The sequence below is a fragment of the Podarcis pityusensis genome (assembly GCF_964106645.2).
Source record: "Podarcis pityusensis genome assembly, chromosome: 10".
NCBI lineage: Eukaryota > Metazoa > Chordata > Lepidosauria > Squamata > Lacertidae > Podarcis > Podarcis pityusensis.
Genome location: NC_138035.1, coordinates 71,447,404 through 71,460,417, shown reverse-complemented (window position 1 = coordinate 71,460,417; position 13,014 = coordinate 71,447,404). Strand labels below are relative to the sequence as shown.

Here is a 13,014-nt window from a genome sequence, read left to right as displayed (position 1 = left end):
GAAGCCAAGTTACAGGGAACCAGGCAGAGGGCCTTCTCAGTCGTGGCGCCTGCCCTGTGGAACGCCCTCCCACCAGATGTCAAATAGAAAAATAACTATCAAACTTTTAGAAGACATCTGAAGGCAGCCCTGTTTAGGGAAGCTTTTAATGTTTAATAGGTTATTGTATTTTAGTGTTTTGTTGGAAGCTGCCCAGAGTGGCTGGGGAAACCCAGCCAGATGGGCGGGGTATAAATAAATTAATAATAATAATAATAATAATAGTTGTTGTTGTTGTTGTTGTTGTTGTTGGACAGGGTCTAATGCTCCCTATTAGAATGAAAAGAATGGTTTCTACACTGTGGCCTGCTAGGTACATATGCTCCTTTCATTTCAGTTGACTGTTCTGCACATTGAACAGCAGAACCGTTTGCAACGCCTTCTCTTGGACTGTTCCACAACAGACTGCTGATGGGTATTATATATTTGAACGCTCTTCCATGAGGGACAGCAACCCTGTCTGCAAATGGAAATGGGGCACCATAAGAGAGAAGACTTAGGCATGCTAGTGTTTCTTTTCTTCCACTCTGACATGTTATTTTCCTATATTTTGTGGGCAGGTGTTCTAGCATGCAGCCAGATATGGTTCAGTCCAGGAAGCTGTACCACATAATTTGCATTGGCTGGTAGCAACCTCATAATATAACTTCCACCTTTAATTTGTTTCTTTGTTCAATGCAAATATGTTGTGCATTCATAATGCAATTCTACACCATAGATGGTCTCTTCAGTGGTGGAAGGATCTGATATTCTGATTAGTGTCCTGATTGTGCAGTTTGGGCAGGAAAAATGAGAAGCCTTTAAAGTCCAAATGCTAATTGAAAGTAGGGATGGGAAAGAAAATTGATTCCACTCACAGTAAGAGGTAAACACAGAACCAAAACACAGTCATCTTTTGAAATTCACACTTCTCCAGATTTAGCAAAGCAGTTCTTCAGCCAAGTAATATGTACAAAAATTCATGTGTTAGAATATATATACGTGTGGTGAAAAAGATTGCTTTGCAAAAATGCATGTTTTAGGAGAAATTGACAATAAAATGCTGGTGTATTTTCATGCATTTTTTTTAAAAAAAAACCTCACTAACTAATGTTGAAAGTGCTAGTTGATGTCTGTGCAGTTTTTGGAGTTAGTAAGTGGTTTCTTCTCTGCTCCCCTCACCCCCAGAATGACACTGGTGGACAACGCAGCCTTGTGAACAAGTGGACAACTTATTTGAAAGCAAGACTTGTGTGTTCAGTAATGGATGACGATGGCACAGAAACCTACTTTGATGAATTAGGTAAAATTTATTATTTCCTGCTTAGTTGTTGTGGCCAAAACCTCTAAGTGGTTTACAAAGCATGTGAAATATGTATTAAAATTGTCAATGAAAGTCAATTCTAAAATCAGAATCAAAACATGAACAAAATCAGCCATTATAATACACATTATAAGCTAAAATGACAGATTCAGATGCATCCACATTACAGGCTAAAGTATAGAATTGTAGCAATTTCTAAACAGAAAAAATATTTTTTTCCTCTAATTTCCCTCTGGTTTTTGCATTTGCACTGAGGTGCCTTCAGGAGCATAGAGCAAGTGATGGCCTCAGGGCAATCAAGGATTGGGAGTCATCCATTTAAAACTTGCACCAATTTGGTTATCATATAAGCTACATACACTTTTAAACATTTTTCTCCTCCTTCCATCAGACAGACTATCTCGTCAGTGACATAATAAAAGTATTGTGCAACATGGGTTTGTAGCCTAAACAAAAAATTCCATTGGCTTCAGATGGAATAAGGTCAGGGAATGCGTGGTGCAGTTTGGAAATCACATTCAGATATATTCAGCCTCTGTTTTGCTTCTTTCCCACAGAGGATGTGTTCCTGCTAGAAACAGATAACCCCAGAACAACGCTGATATATGGCATTTTCACAACATCCAGGTAATCTTGCACGTTTGTGAATGAAAATCCACAGATTAAATATTACACCTGAGAGAAGTTGTGGTGGGGCGATTCCCATGTTTTACAAATGCCTCTCGTCTAAGGGGATATCCGCACGAAGGAATGGGTGGGGGTTTTATGTAACATGGCAAGCAAATGTTTCCAATACTGCCATAATTTAAATTATCATGGAATTGTTGTTGTTGTTGTTTAGTCGTTTAGTCATGTCCGACTCTTCGTGACCCCCTGGACCAGAGCACGCCAGGCACTCCTGTCTTCCACTGCCTCCTGCAGTTTGGTCAAACTCATGCTGGTAGCTTCAAGAACACTGTCCAACCATCTCATCCTCTGTCATCCCCTTTTCCTTGTGCCCTCCATCTTTCCCAACATCAGGGTCTTTTCCAGGGAGTCTTCTCTTCTCATGAGGAGGCCAAAGTATTGGAGCCTCAGCTTCAGGATCTGTCCTTCCAGTGAGCACTCAGGGCTGATTTCCTTCAGAATAGAGAGGTTGGATCTTCTTGCAATCCACGGGACTCTCAAGAGTCTCCTCCAGCACCATAATTCAAAAGCATCCATTCTTTGGCGATCAGCCTTCTTTATGGTCCAGCTCTCACTTCCATACATCACTACTGGGAAAACCATAGCTTTAACTAAAAGCTTTAACTACAGTATAGCTTTTATCATGGAATAGCAGCACGCAAAGGCTTTCTGTACAATACAGCTGCATCCTGACATCGAAGGTGGTGGTCTGATTGCCCTAGGCCAGGGATGGAGGACCTTTTCCAGCCCCAGGACTGTATTTTTTCATCCGCTGACTTCTGGGGACCACAGGGCCTGAGGCAATGGGGGGGTAGAGCGAGAGATGCAGCAAAGAGAAGAGTGGGAAGCACAGACCCCTCGACCACACAGTGGGTGGCATTGCAGCCATGAAAAAAGTGAGAGCTTTCTGCACACACACCTCTCCAGGCTTCTTATCAGGTTTCCCCCTGAAACCATTCATCGTACGTTCCCTCTGGTCCAGTCACACGATGCTGGAGCAGCATTTCAACCTTTTCCATGTGTCTGGTCTCACGTGCTCCAGCGACGTCTCTAAATAGGCATCGGGTCAGATAAATGGCTTCCACACATTTGTTAACTGGAAGACACTTTTGTCTGCCATCTTCTCATTGCTTTTCATGAATGTCGTTCTAAAATTGGAGATGAACCTTTCCCTACCTTCTTACCTGTTGTTCTGTATCAGCCAACACTGTAGCTGTTTTGTTGACAACAGAGAACAGTTAGTTTATCTCTTAGTGATGTGATCTATAACCTATAATTTAAATTCTAACTCACTCTGTCCCTTGGGCCCAAAAAATACAGTAAGACACTTCACTGTCAAAAGACAAATCAAATTGAAAGGACCCACCGCCCAATGCTTTAACAACTCAGTTTTCATTGAGGTTGGTTTGTACTGTATGTGTGTGTACTGAATAATCTGAAACTGCTCCCTGTCTAGGCACATCACCAAATTACATTGGTAGCATGCATTTTCAGTTGTCATCAGACTAATAAATATGATAATTTTCTTTCTTTCTTAATTGCTTGGCAATCAAAAAAGGTATCATTTAAGCAGCTGAGCCTCCTTTTTTTCTTTTGAGCAACTGTCAACAGTGAAAGAATAAAGTTTACCAGCAGGAGTAGAGGCGGGGGGTGGGGGTGGGGCAGAAAGACCACAATTATGATTACATACGCAGTATGTGTGAGCTAGAAATTGGTTTGCCTAATGCATATGGTGAAGTGGAAAATGGGTTAGGCTCAGGCAGGCCATATAAGGTGGTAAGCAAGGGAGCACTGAGTCTATTCCAGGCCCTGGAGACATTTCCTGTCCTGTGTGCAGGAGTTTATGCTGCTGTACGTTTCTTTCTCCACAAGACCCTAAGGATCTCTCTCTCTCTTATCACACACACACACACACACACCCCATTCCAAACATGCAGTATAATTAAAACTAAAGGTCTTAATGGATTTCATTTGGCAGCAGAGCCTATTTTATTTTCAACCTCTGCATGCTCCAAACAGCAGATACATGTTAGAACACAGGATTGTAATTAGTTTTAATTGAAGCCCATGTTTCTATGGGTGTTTCTGAAATGAATCAGGTTTTTTTGTGCTGAAGAAAACATAATAAATTCAACATAGGGTGCATTGCCTGAAGTGATTAATGCATTTTGTACCTGATTTATGCTCACACTTATATGAGCAGCGGAACAGTGATTTTAGGACAATAGATCCTGGTACATTGTTCCTTGGAACCCACATGTGATGTTGAATCAGATTTGCTCATCTTGCAAGTTTCAGAGAGGGAAGGGAAGGGTCAGTAAGCTGAAAACTTTAATATCAGATTAGAACCTGATGTAAGGTTTGTACGGCACTGAAATGCAGGATATAGTCCAGTGTCTGGTAATGAACTGGTAAATATTCTGCCTTTCTGAGCCCATGTTGAGATACTATGCCAAGGCTTGCATTATTGTAATCATTACATACCCAGTGTAATATCACTCCTATTTGCAGTTTAAGTTCCTGCATCCAAAGGCAAACCCCACATGCACACATCCATCAGAAGGCCACGTCTCAAATCCCACATGGAAAGCAGGATACAACTTAAGAAATTGTTCAGTTGGTGTGTCTGCCATTTTCTCTCCCTTGCAGTGAGGGAGCTACATCCAGGCACAGAGGGGAAAGGTTGTTTGGCTCAAGGACCCCATTCCTTTGGGGGCAAACTTCTGCGGGCTACATGCCAGGGGCAGGTTGGGAGAGACACAAAAGTGGGTGAAGCAATGAATGTAAATTTTACCTAAATTCCCAAGGTGGGGGACCTCAGGCCCAGGAACTGAATGAGGGCCCCCAGGCCTCTCCAGTTGCTCACCTTTATCCTCCCCCCCCCCCCAACCCAAGGAAAACCCTCATCAGCTCTATTTTGCAGCCTCTTTGAGTCTTTATTTTCTTTCTGGCTGGAATGTGCCCTCGAACTCTGCTCATGGCTCTTCCTTACCTGGGTGGAGAACAGAGAGAGGTGTGTGAGCGCATGTGGAATCTAGGCTAAGGTAAAATTCATTGTTCCCCCCGCTTTTGCCTGGAGCCCCACAGCACTCCAGAAGGCTGCCCAGAAGGGAGGGTGGCCCTCAGGTTGACTCAGTTGTACCACCTCGGCTGTAGACAGCAGACTCGTTTCCACATCAGGGAGCTGTGTGCCCTGGGCAGAAGGGTATGTGGTAGTGGTGGTGGGGCAGTTGTGGAGGGTTGACAGGCCCCACTGGGCTCCTGAGCCTGAGGTACGCCGAGCTTCACTGTCATGTCTTCATCCAAAGCAATATTCAAAATTACAGAGCAGGAAACCTTTGTTGGAGAACCCTCACCTGGCAAAGAATTATACTTCCAGGTGTCTCTGGAGCGAGTTAATAACTATTAAACAAATTTCAGTCTGTAACGTAGGCATGCCCTAGTGATCACTGGTTAATCTCCTTTGGAGAGTGTTCCCTTAGTTTCATCGTCAGCTGTAATCTCCTTTCTCTCTAACCTTCACCACCAGCACCACCAGCTGGAAACTACAGCTGTAACCTCCTTTCTCCCCGCCCCCCGCGCTCAGTTTTAGAGTTTCAGTTCTTGTTATAAATCCTTTCATTTCAGGCTGAGTTTATTGCAAATAAAAGGCAGGTCAGCTCTCACACTTCTCATGCTTGACCAGACTCTCAGAAATGCTTTTTGTTGTTGTTGTTTTAAATGGTGTTTTTAGTTGTTTCTTTATTTTTGTTTTTGGTTCTCACATAAGAAAGTGCAGGCAATATATATTCCTATTGCTTTTTCCTGTCTGTTCCAACATAAGCCTAGGATCCATCTGCTTTCATGTACACAACATAATGGTAGCGCCATTTGTGTTTAAGTGCATCGTATATTACTTGGCTTTTTAGGCACCTTATTAAAAGCTCTTTTATCTCACATGTAGGATTTAACAGCCTTCCATTTCACTTCTGCTTGTTTGGTTCCAGCTAGGCTGCACTTTAGGCCAAACCCTGTTTTTGTGAACACAACAGCCCTCTTCAAATACATCCAGTGCACACAGCGGATGTGCAAAGAAACTAGTGGGTTAGGACCCTCTGGTCGTACCCACCCTGAGACCGTTCATTCAGAAGTAAGAACTTAAGAAGAGGCCTGCTGAATCTGGCCAAACGCTCATCTAGTTCAGCATCCTTTTCTCACAGGAGCCAACCAGAAGCCTATAGGAAGGCCACAAACAAGACCCGAGCGAGATAGCAGTCTCCTCATTTGTGGTCCTCAGCAACTGGCCTCTGCCTGCAGAGTTAGAACATAGTCAGTAGTGTGAAGGAACCCAAGGTGCATGCATGGGCACTGGCCTCTGTCACAGGAGTGGGAAGCTTAGTTGGCCTGGCTGGGCCAAGTCCTACTGCCACCAAATGCATGTATGTGTGTTGGTAGAGAGCCATTGAGATGGTTCCTTTGGGCACTTATTTCTGAGGCACTTTTACAATGTTCCTCCTTAAGGGTTGCATTGAGAGGCATCCAGAGAAGCTGAACTGGCAGCCCGTTTAGCACAGACAAAATAGTCAGTCAGTTTTATTGCACATAGCCAAAGGCTGCTGCAACGTACCCAGAATCATTCAACAATTAAAAGAAAATATTCTGGATTAATACAAAAAACTTAAAACTTTTATATTATCAAGGCATTACCTACTCTGAACAGAGCTTTAAAAGTACCTTAATATACAGATTAAGACATTAAACAATAAAATTTATAAGCTAAAATCACCACATGGCCATTCATTTGTTAAAAAATAATGTTAATTAATACAATGTGCAATTATATTCGGAGTTTGGTGATAAAGATAGAATATAGCTTGATGCAGGTAGGTTCAAATAAATTCATCTCAGATCCTTAGCTGCTCTACAAGGCATGAAGAGGCCACTTCCGGAAACACGAATTGCCCTCCTTAAGAGGCAGACTTTCCTGCCACTTCCGTCTGCCCACATGTTCTGCCTCCAGGTCTAGCACATTATTCCTTGGACTAAAGAGGGAATTTCTGTGATGTGCAGGCCACTTCACTGCTTTAGGTCTCTGTAGGCCCATCAACACTATGGGAGCAATTACATTCCTCTCTGCGGGGGCCAATTTCCATTCCATTTGTGAAAGACGTTTTTTAGCCCCCTCCACACAGCTTCATGCCGTACTATGTAACATTTGATTAATGTTTAGAAAAGCAAAGTGGCTACAAGTGAAAAACCACTGCCAGCCAAATGCACAGTCGTTTCCGCATTCTGTTGGCAGCATTTCCCATAAAATTTGAAGAAGGACTCACACAGAGCCTATCTACTTGTACAGCATGGACATATTCATGCTTCAGTGGTGGTAGAGAGAAGGGAATATTTGGGTGGTAAGGAAGATACAATGTAAATTTTGGGAGGACAAGGTCCTACATCTTAAACTGTCTTACCAAACATAAATATCTATGTGTTTTACATTTAAACTCCAGTCTCAACTGCACTTACTCCCAACTCAATATCACTGATTTTATTAACGTCTAGAATCACCAAGTGGCATGAGATTTGCATCTAATCATTCAGAGTGCAGCCTTAATTAAATTCTAATTTGCTTAAGTGTAGTTGCTTTTTTAAAAAAAACTTTGTTGTAGTCTTTAGCTTCAAGCTGCCATGATAAGCATTTCAGCAGATATATTTGCATAAACTGGAGAATGAAGATTAAACAAGATGCATCAAAAACATGGTGGGAAATTCTTCTGCATTCCAAGATTGCATCCTTTAACTCTGTAATCAACCTGGGAAAACTAATTACCCCTTTAATGAGGCCCATTTACCTCTTAGCCATTCTGTGTGCAGACATTTGGAAGCAACTGAAAAGTCAGGGGTTTCTATTACTCCGTGTTCTTTCTGGTCTCCTTTTGGGTTCCTGTGTTTTTCAGCCTCGGCTTTAATTTAATCTATTTCAGAAAAATTGGGGGGAAATGAAAAAATATATGTTATTTTTTACCAAGATCGACATTTCATTAATCTTATTTAGAATTTACTTATCCCTGTTTCTAAGTAAAGCAGCTGTCAATAGTCAATAGAAATGTAATACTTCAGAGCATTCAAAGTATTTCCTCATAATCTTCTTTACAACAATCCTGTATGGATCTTGCATCTACCACAAAGCCACTAGGTGGCCTTAGGCAAGCTGCTTCTCCTCAGTCTCAGTCCTTCGCATGGGGATAATAACGCTGACTTACCTTAAAGGGTTGTTGTAAGATTTACAACTCAATAGTGCTGGCGAAGGGCTTTGGACACTTGAAAAACACAACAAAATGTTGTTATTGTTTTGTTGTTTTGTTAATTTTTTATTAGGTAATTCAACAAAACTAATAATAATAATAATTTATTATTTATACCCCTCTGGCTGAGTTTCCCCAGCCACTCTGGGCGGCTCCCAATCGAGTGTTAAAAACAATACTGTGTTACATATTAAAAACTTCCCTTAAGATGTCTTCTGAATGTCAGGTAGTTGTTTATCTCTTTGACATCTGATGGGAGGGCATTCCACAGGGCGGGCGCCACTACCAAGAAGGCCCTCTGCCTGGTTCCCTGCAGCTTTGCTTCTCGCAATGAGGGAACCGCCAGAAGGCCCTCGGCGCAGGATCTCTGTGTCCGGGCTGAACGATGGGGGTGGAGACATCTTAAATATCTTAAAATATATTAAAACATATCATCATTATTTTTTCCCCTCATTTCCCCCCTCCCCCTCCCTCCCATAAACAACCTGCCACCACCCCCTGACTTCCCTCAGTTCCAGTCTCTGGTTTCTCTATGAATGCTATTCTCTGCATGTTACAGAATTGTATAAGTCCTTAATGTATCTAACTTATTATTATCAATAAAAAAAATTGTGAGTGTTTATTCAAAGCCTGCCAAGGAGTCCAATTCACTTTGTTGCGTCTTTAGGTACTTTGTAAAAGGTTCCCATTCCTCTTTAAAGTCACAGTTATCCCTGTCCCGTAGTTTATGTGTCAATTTTGCCAGTTCTGCATAGTCCATCAGTTTCTCTTGCCATAATTCTTTAGTCGGGATTTCCTCAGTCTTCCATCCTTGTGCTATTAAGACTCTCGCATACATGAAGATGTTTTTCTACAATCCCTAACAAAAATGCTTCAGGTTTTTAAACAAATGTTAGATGGAACATTTTCTTCAATTCATTGTATATCATTTCCCAAAATTTCTTAATTTCCTTACAATCCCACCACATATGGTAAAATGTCCCCTCCTTTTTCTTACACTTCCAACATAAATTTGAACTGGTTTTGTACATTTTTCCTAACTGCACTGGTGTCGTATACCATCTATACATCATCTTCATATAATTTTCTTTCAGCAAAGAACAATCTGTAATTTTTAAATCAATTTTCCATAACCTTTCCCAATCTTCCAAAAATGTTGTTACTGTTAATTCCAATATTGCAGGTGGAGCAATTGACTTCATAACATCATCTAGTTCAATCTCTCAAAAGTGCAGTCCTATACATGACTGCTCGGAAGTAAGTTCCCTTGAGTTCAACCTAATATACCCACATAAATGGGTATAGCAGCCTTTGCCAACCTGGTGCCCTCCAGATGTATTGGACTACCACTCTCACCAGCACCAGCCAAGGCCAGCACAGCTCAAACTGATGGGCATTAGAATCCAAGCAACTGGAGTGGCCCAGGTTGGATGAAGCTGTGGTGCTGGATCACAGCATTAGCTTCATAGTTCTATCATCTGCTAAAGAACTTCTCCCAACAGAATTTGAAAGTGACTCTGCACTTAGACAGTGGGATGTCTTCAGGAACGTTTATTACAGAATCAATGACCAGGAAAAAACATTTTAAAAAACCCCGGTCCAATTCACTGCAAGGCTGGACCACCCACTCTTCAGTTCCTCAAAAGACTGACCTATCACAGTCTTGAGCAAAATAAAATAAAATATAGTGCCGTCAGAGGAAACACTCTCCACAATGGTATGACATGTTGCTAGATACAGAATACAATGCAGAATACAAAAACAGTAGAAAGCAAGAGTGGCAGACTTGGGGCTTGCGGGATGATGATGATGATTTTAGTATAACCTTGAGATCCACCAATGGGAACTGGGTTCAAAAGATATACTATTAGAATTAAATAATTTTGAATCCAGGAAGTTGAGTACCAGAGCGGAATGCCGGAATGCAGCTCACAGCCTTCCACTCCAGGTTCCCCAAAGCTTTCTTCATTTCTTTCTAATTTGGCCAGGAAAGAGTCATTTTGTGGCTGATACTAGGAGCCAGAAATCCTCGCCAGCCTACAGTAAGTCACCTCAGGACCTTTGAGGAGACCGAGAGCTACCTTCAGTTTAAATACTTCATTTTGCAACTGATTCTGTAAGCAAGCTAGAATGGTGTCAATGATTTTGTGTGCACAATAACAAGAAGGTAGCATGAACAGATTTTTGTTTGTTTCTTTTTCTTCCCCAGCTCTGTATTTAAAGGTTCAGCAGTCTGTGTGTATCACTTGTCTGATATCCAGAGAGTGTTCAATGGGCCGTTTGCACACAAGGAAGGGCCAAACCACCAGCTGATTCCCTATCAGGGAAGAATTCCTTATCCACGACCTGGGACTGTAAGTACTCATCTAAACATGATTTTACAAGTCCAACTTGCCTTTGTGTTATCTTTATCAGCCTTAGGCATGATCCTTCACTCAGCATCGCTTTGGTCTGTTCCCGGACTGCTCCCTTCGGTTTTATTTCATTTGGCCACATTTCAGAAGGCATGTGGACAAATTGGCCAGGATTAAGAGGCAGTAAAGCTGATAAAAGGAAGCTGTGGGTGATTTTGACAGAATTGGGGAAGTGGATAGTTCTGCAGTGTGTTTAGCCTAGAGAGAAGATAGCTGTTTTTAAAAGACAGTCATCTAAAGCATGGGGAGGCAAACTAAGGCCCTGTAAAAACATTTAGCTAATGGAAGTGACTTATCTAGGGAAGTTTCATTTATTTATTAGATTTTTATCCCACCCTTCTGCCTAAAGGAGCCTGGGGCGGCAAGCAGCACTATGTTAAAACTGTACAATTTAAAGTCAAATAAAAACCTATTTAAAACATTGAAGAATGTTCAAAAACATTTAAAAGTTCTGGATTCACTTAGGAAGAGGTGGGCTATCTGTTTGTGACAAGACTGAAAGAAAAGATAAAATAGATAAGGGGGAGGAACTGAGACAATTTTCTTGTGGTACTCTATGATTTCAAGCCGATTTAGTGCAAGGGGGAACCTTCTTCAGCCTGAGAGCCACGGTACCTTCTGTTTGACCTTATGAGGGCAGTTCCATCAATGGCAGTCAGCGGCCAGAGGCAAAAGTGGACAAGGAAGGCCTGTGTCGCCCTTTTTACAGTGGGATAGTTTCTGCATACAATCACACACAGCCTCTCTGTCCTGTATCCAAGCAGGCAATAGGCATTATCAGAGGTCAAGTACACATTGCAACCAGGTTGCACCTGAGGAGAGTGCCAAGCGATGCCAATGAGGGGTGTGGTCTCAAGGGCCGGAAAGAGACACTCATCCCCGGAGGCTGAGGCTCCCCAACCTTCATTTAGCACTTTCTCCTGGCCACAGCCAGCCAGCCAGCTACTCCGCTTTCCTCCTTGCGCATAGGAAATAATTACATGTTCAGACACAGTGGTGACAACAGCAAGGAGCTCAGCAGAAGGGCATGCAGTTCAGTCTCCATCTTTCAGACTGAAATCCTATGCATGGCCAACTCTGTAAGACTCAAATCTCCACAAGCTTTCTTAGGATAGCACCATTCATTGTGATGGCTAGATTGGCTCAGAGATCTGCCTGAGAAGATGAAGAGCCACTGCCAGTTGAAGTAGCGCTGGGTTAAATGGATCAGTGTTCAGAGGGCAACCTCATATGTACTGCAGTTTCCCAAGATACAGGAGAAGGTAGTAGCTTACACTGGTTTTCCTTAAGCAGCAAATGAATGACATTGCAGCTCTCTACTAAGGTCATGGCCAATTTATTCCTCAATATCCTGTCTTCCTTTTTCTTGGTCCTAGGGGAACTTACAATAACATTTCAGTGATTTCAGATAGAGAAAGTGCAGCAGCCTTGTTAGCAAAGATCAGTTACTCTGCTGATTAGCAATGAGAGCTTTGCTGATAAACTTGTAACCGAAGCGTAATGGCTGTTAATGGCACTGATGATTAAAATAATTTGATTAGCTTAGACAGATCCGGTTCCTGCATCTGGGGTTTTCGACGGCGAACAGTACTAGACACGAGTGAAATGGAATTCCCTTTAGCGCCAAGCCTATCAATGCGGCTTTACATAAAGATGAATGCAGGTTACACTTTAAGCCATTTTTAACAGATAAAAGGTGAATGAAGGATCATAGTAACGAATAGCTTGCATTTCAGAGGTTCATTATTTTAATAGTATTCTTGGGATATACAAATCAAGTTACTCCTTTTACAAGGAAGTTTAGTGGGCCTGGGATTGTTCAAATGCTTCCAGAAAAAGACAGATGTTCCATATGCAAAAGTTAAAGTTGAGTTATATGAAAGAATATAGCTTCTAAAATACACTCTCTTCCCAAGCTCAGAAGTAATGGAACGCAATTAGATACTATGTATGTATACCATATCTGTGCCTAGGACTGGTGTGTTGGGACATTTTTATGCAAGCAAATAATTAACACATATCCATTTGTTTATTTATTTGAAAAGTTTGAGAGACTATTTAATCAACAACATTAACAAAACAAAAAACCCATAAGCAGTTTACCTAGAAAAGATATAGAGTGGTACCTCGGTTTAAGAACAGTCCTGTTTAAGAACGATTCGGTTTACAAACTCCGCAAAACCGGAAATAGTGCCCCGGTTTGAGAACTTTACCTTGGTTTAAGAATGGAATCCGAACAGTGGAAGGACACTGGCAGCGGGAGGCCTCATTAGGAAAGTGCGGCTTGGTTTAAGAATGCTTTTGGTTTAAG

General features: G+C 41.9%; 1 protein-coding gene across 1 annotated transcript in view; it reads left to right on the top strand.

The window, feature by feature from the left end:
* SEMA3C (semaphorin 3C) overlaps positions 1–13,014 on the top strand; it is a 126,601-nt gene that overhangs the window by 82,803 nt on the left and 30,784 nt on the right. Inside the window, exons 9-11 of the mRNA XM_081023607.1 lie at positions 1,207–1,321; positions 1,900–1,969; positions 10,499–10,643. Of these exons, the coding sequence (XP_080879733.1) occupies positions 1,207–1,321; positions 1,900–1,969; positions 10,499–10,643 (330 nt within the window). The remainder of the gene's footprint in view (positions 1–1,206; positions 1,322–1,899; positions 1,970–10,498; positions 10,644–13,014) is intronic.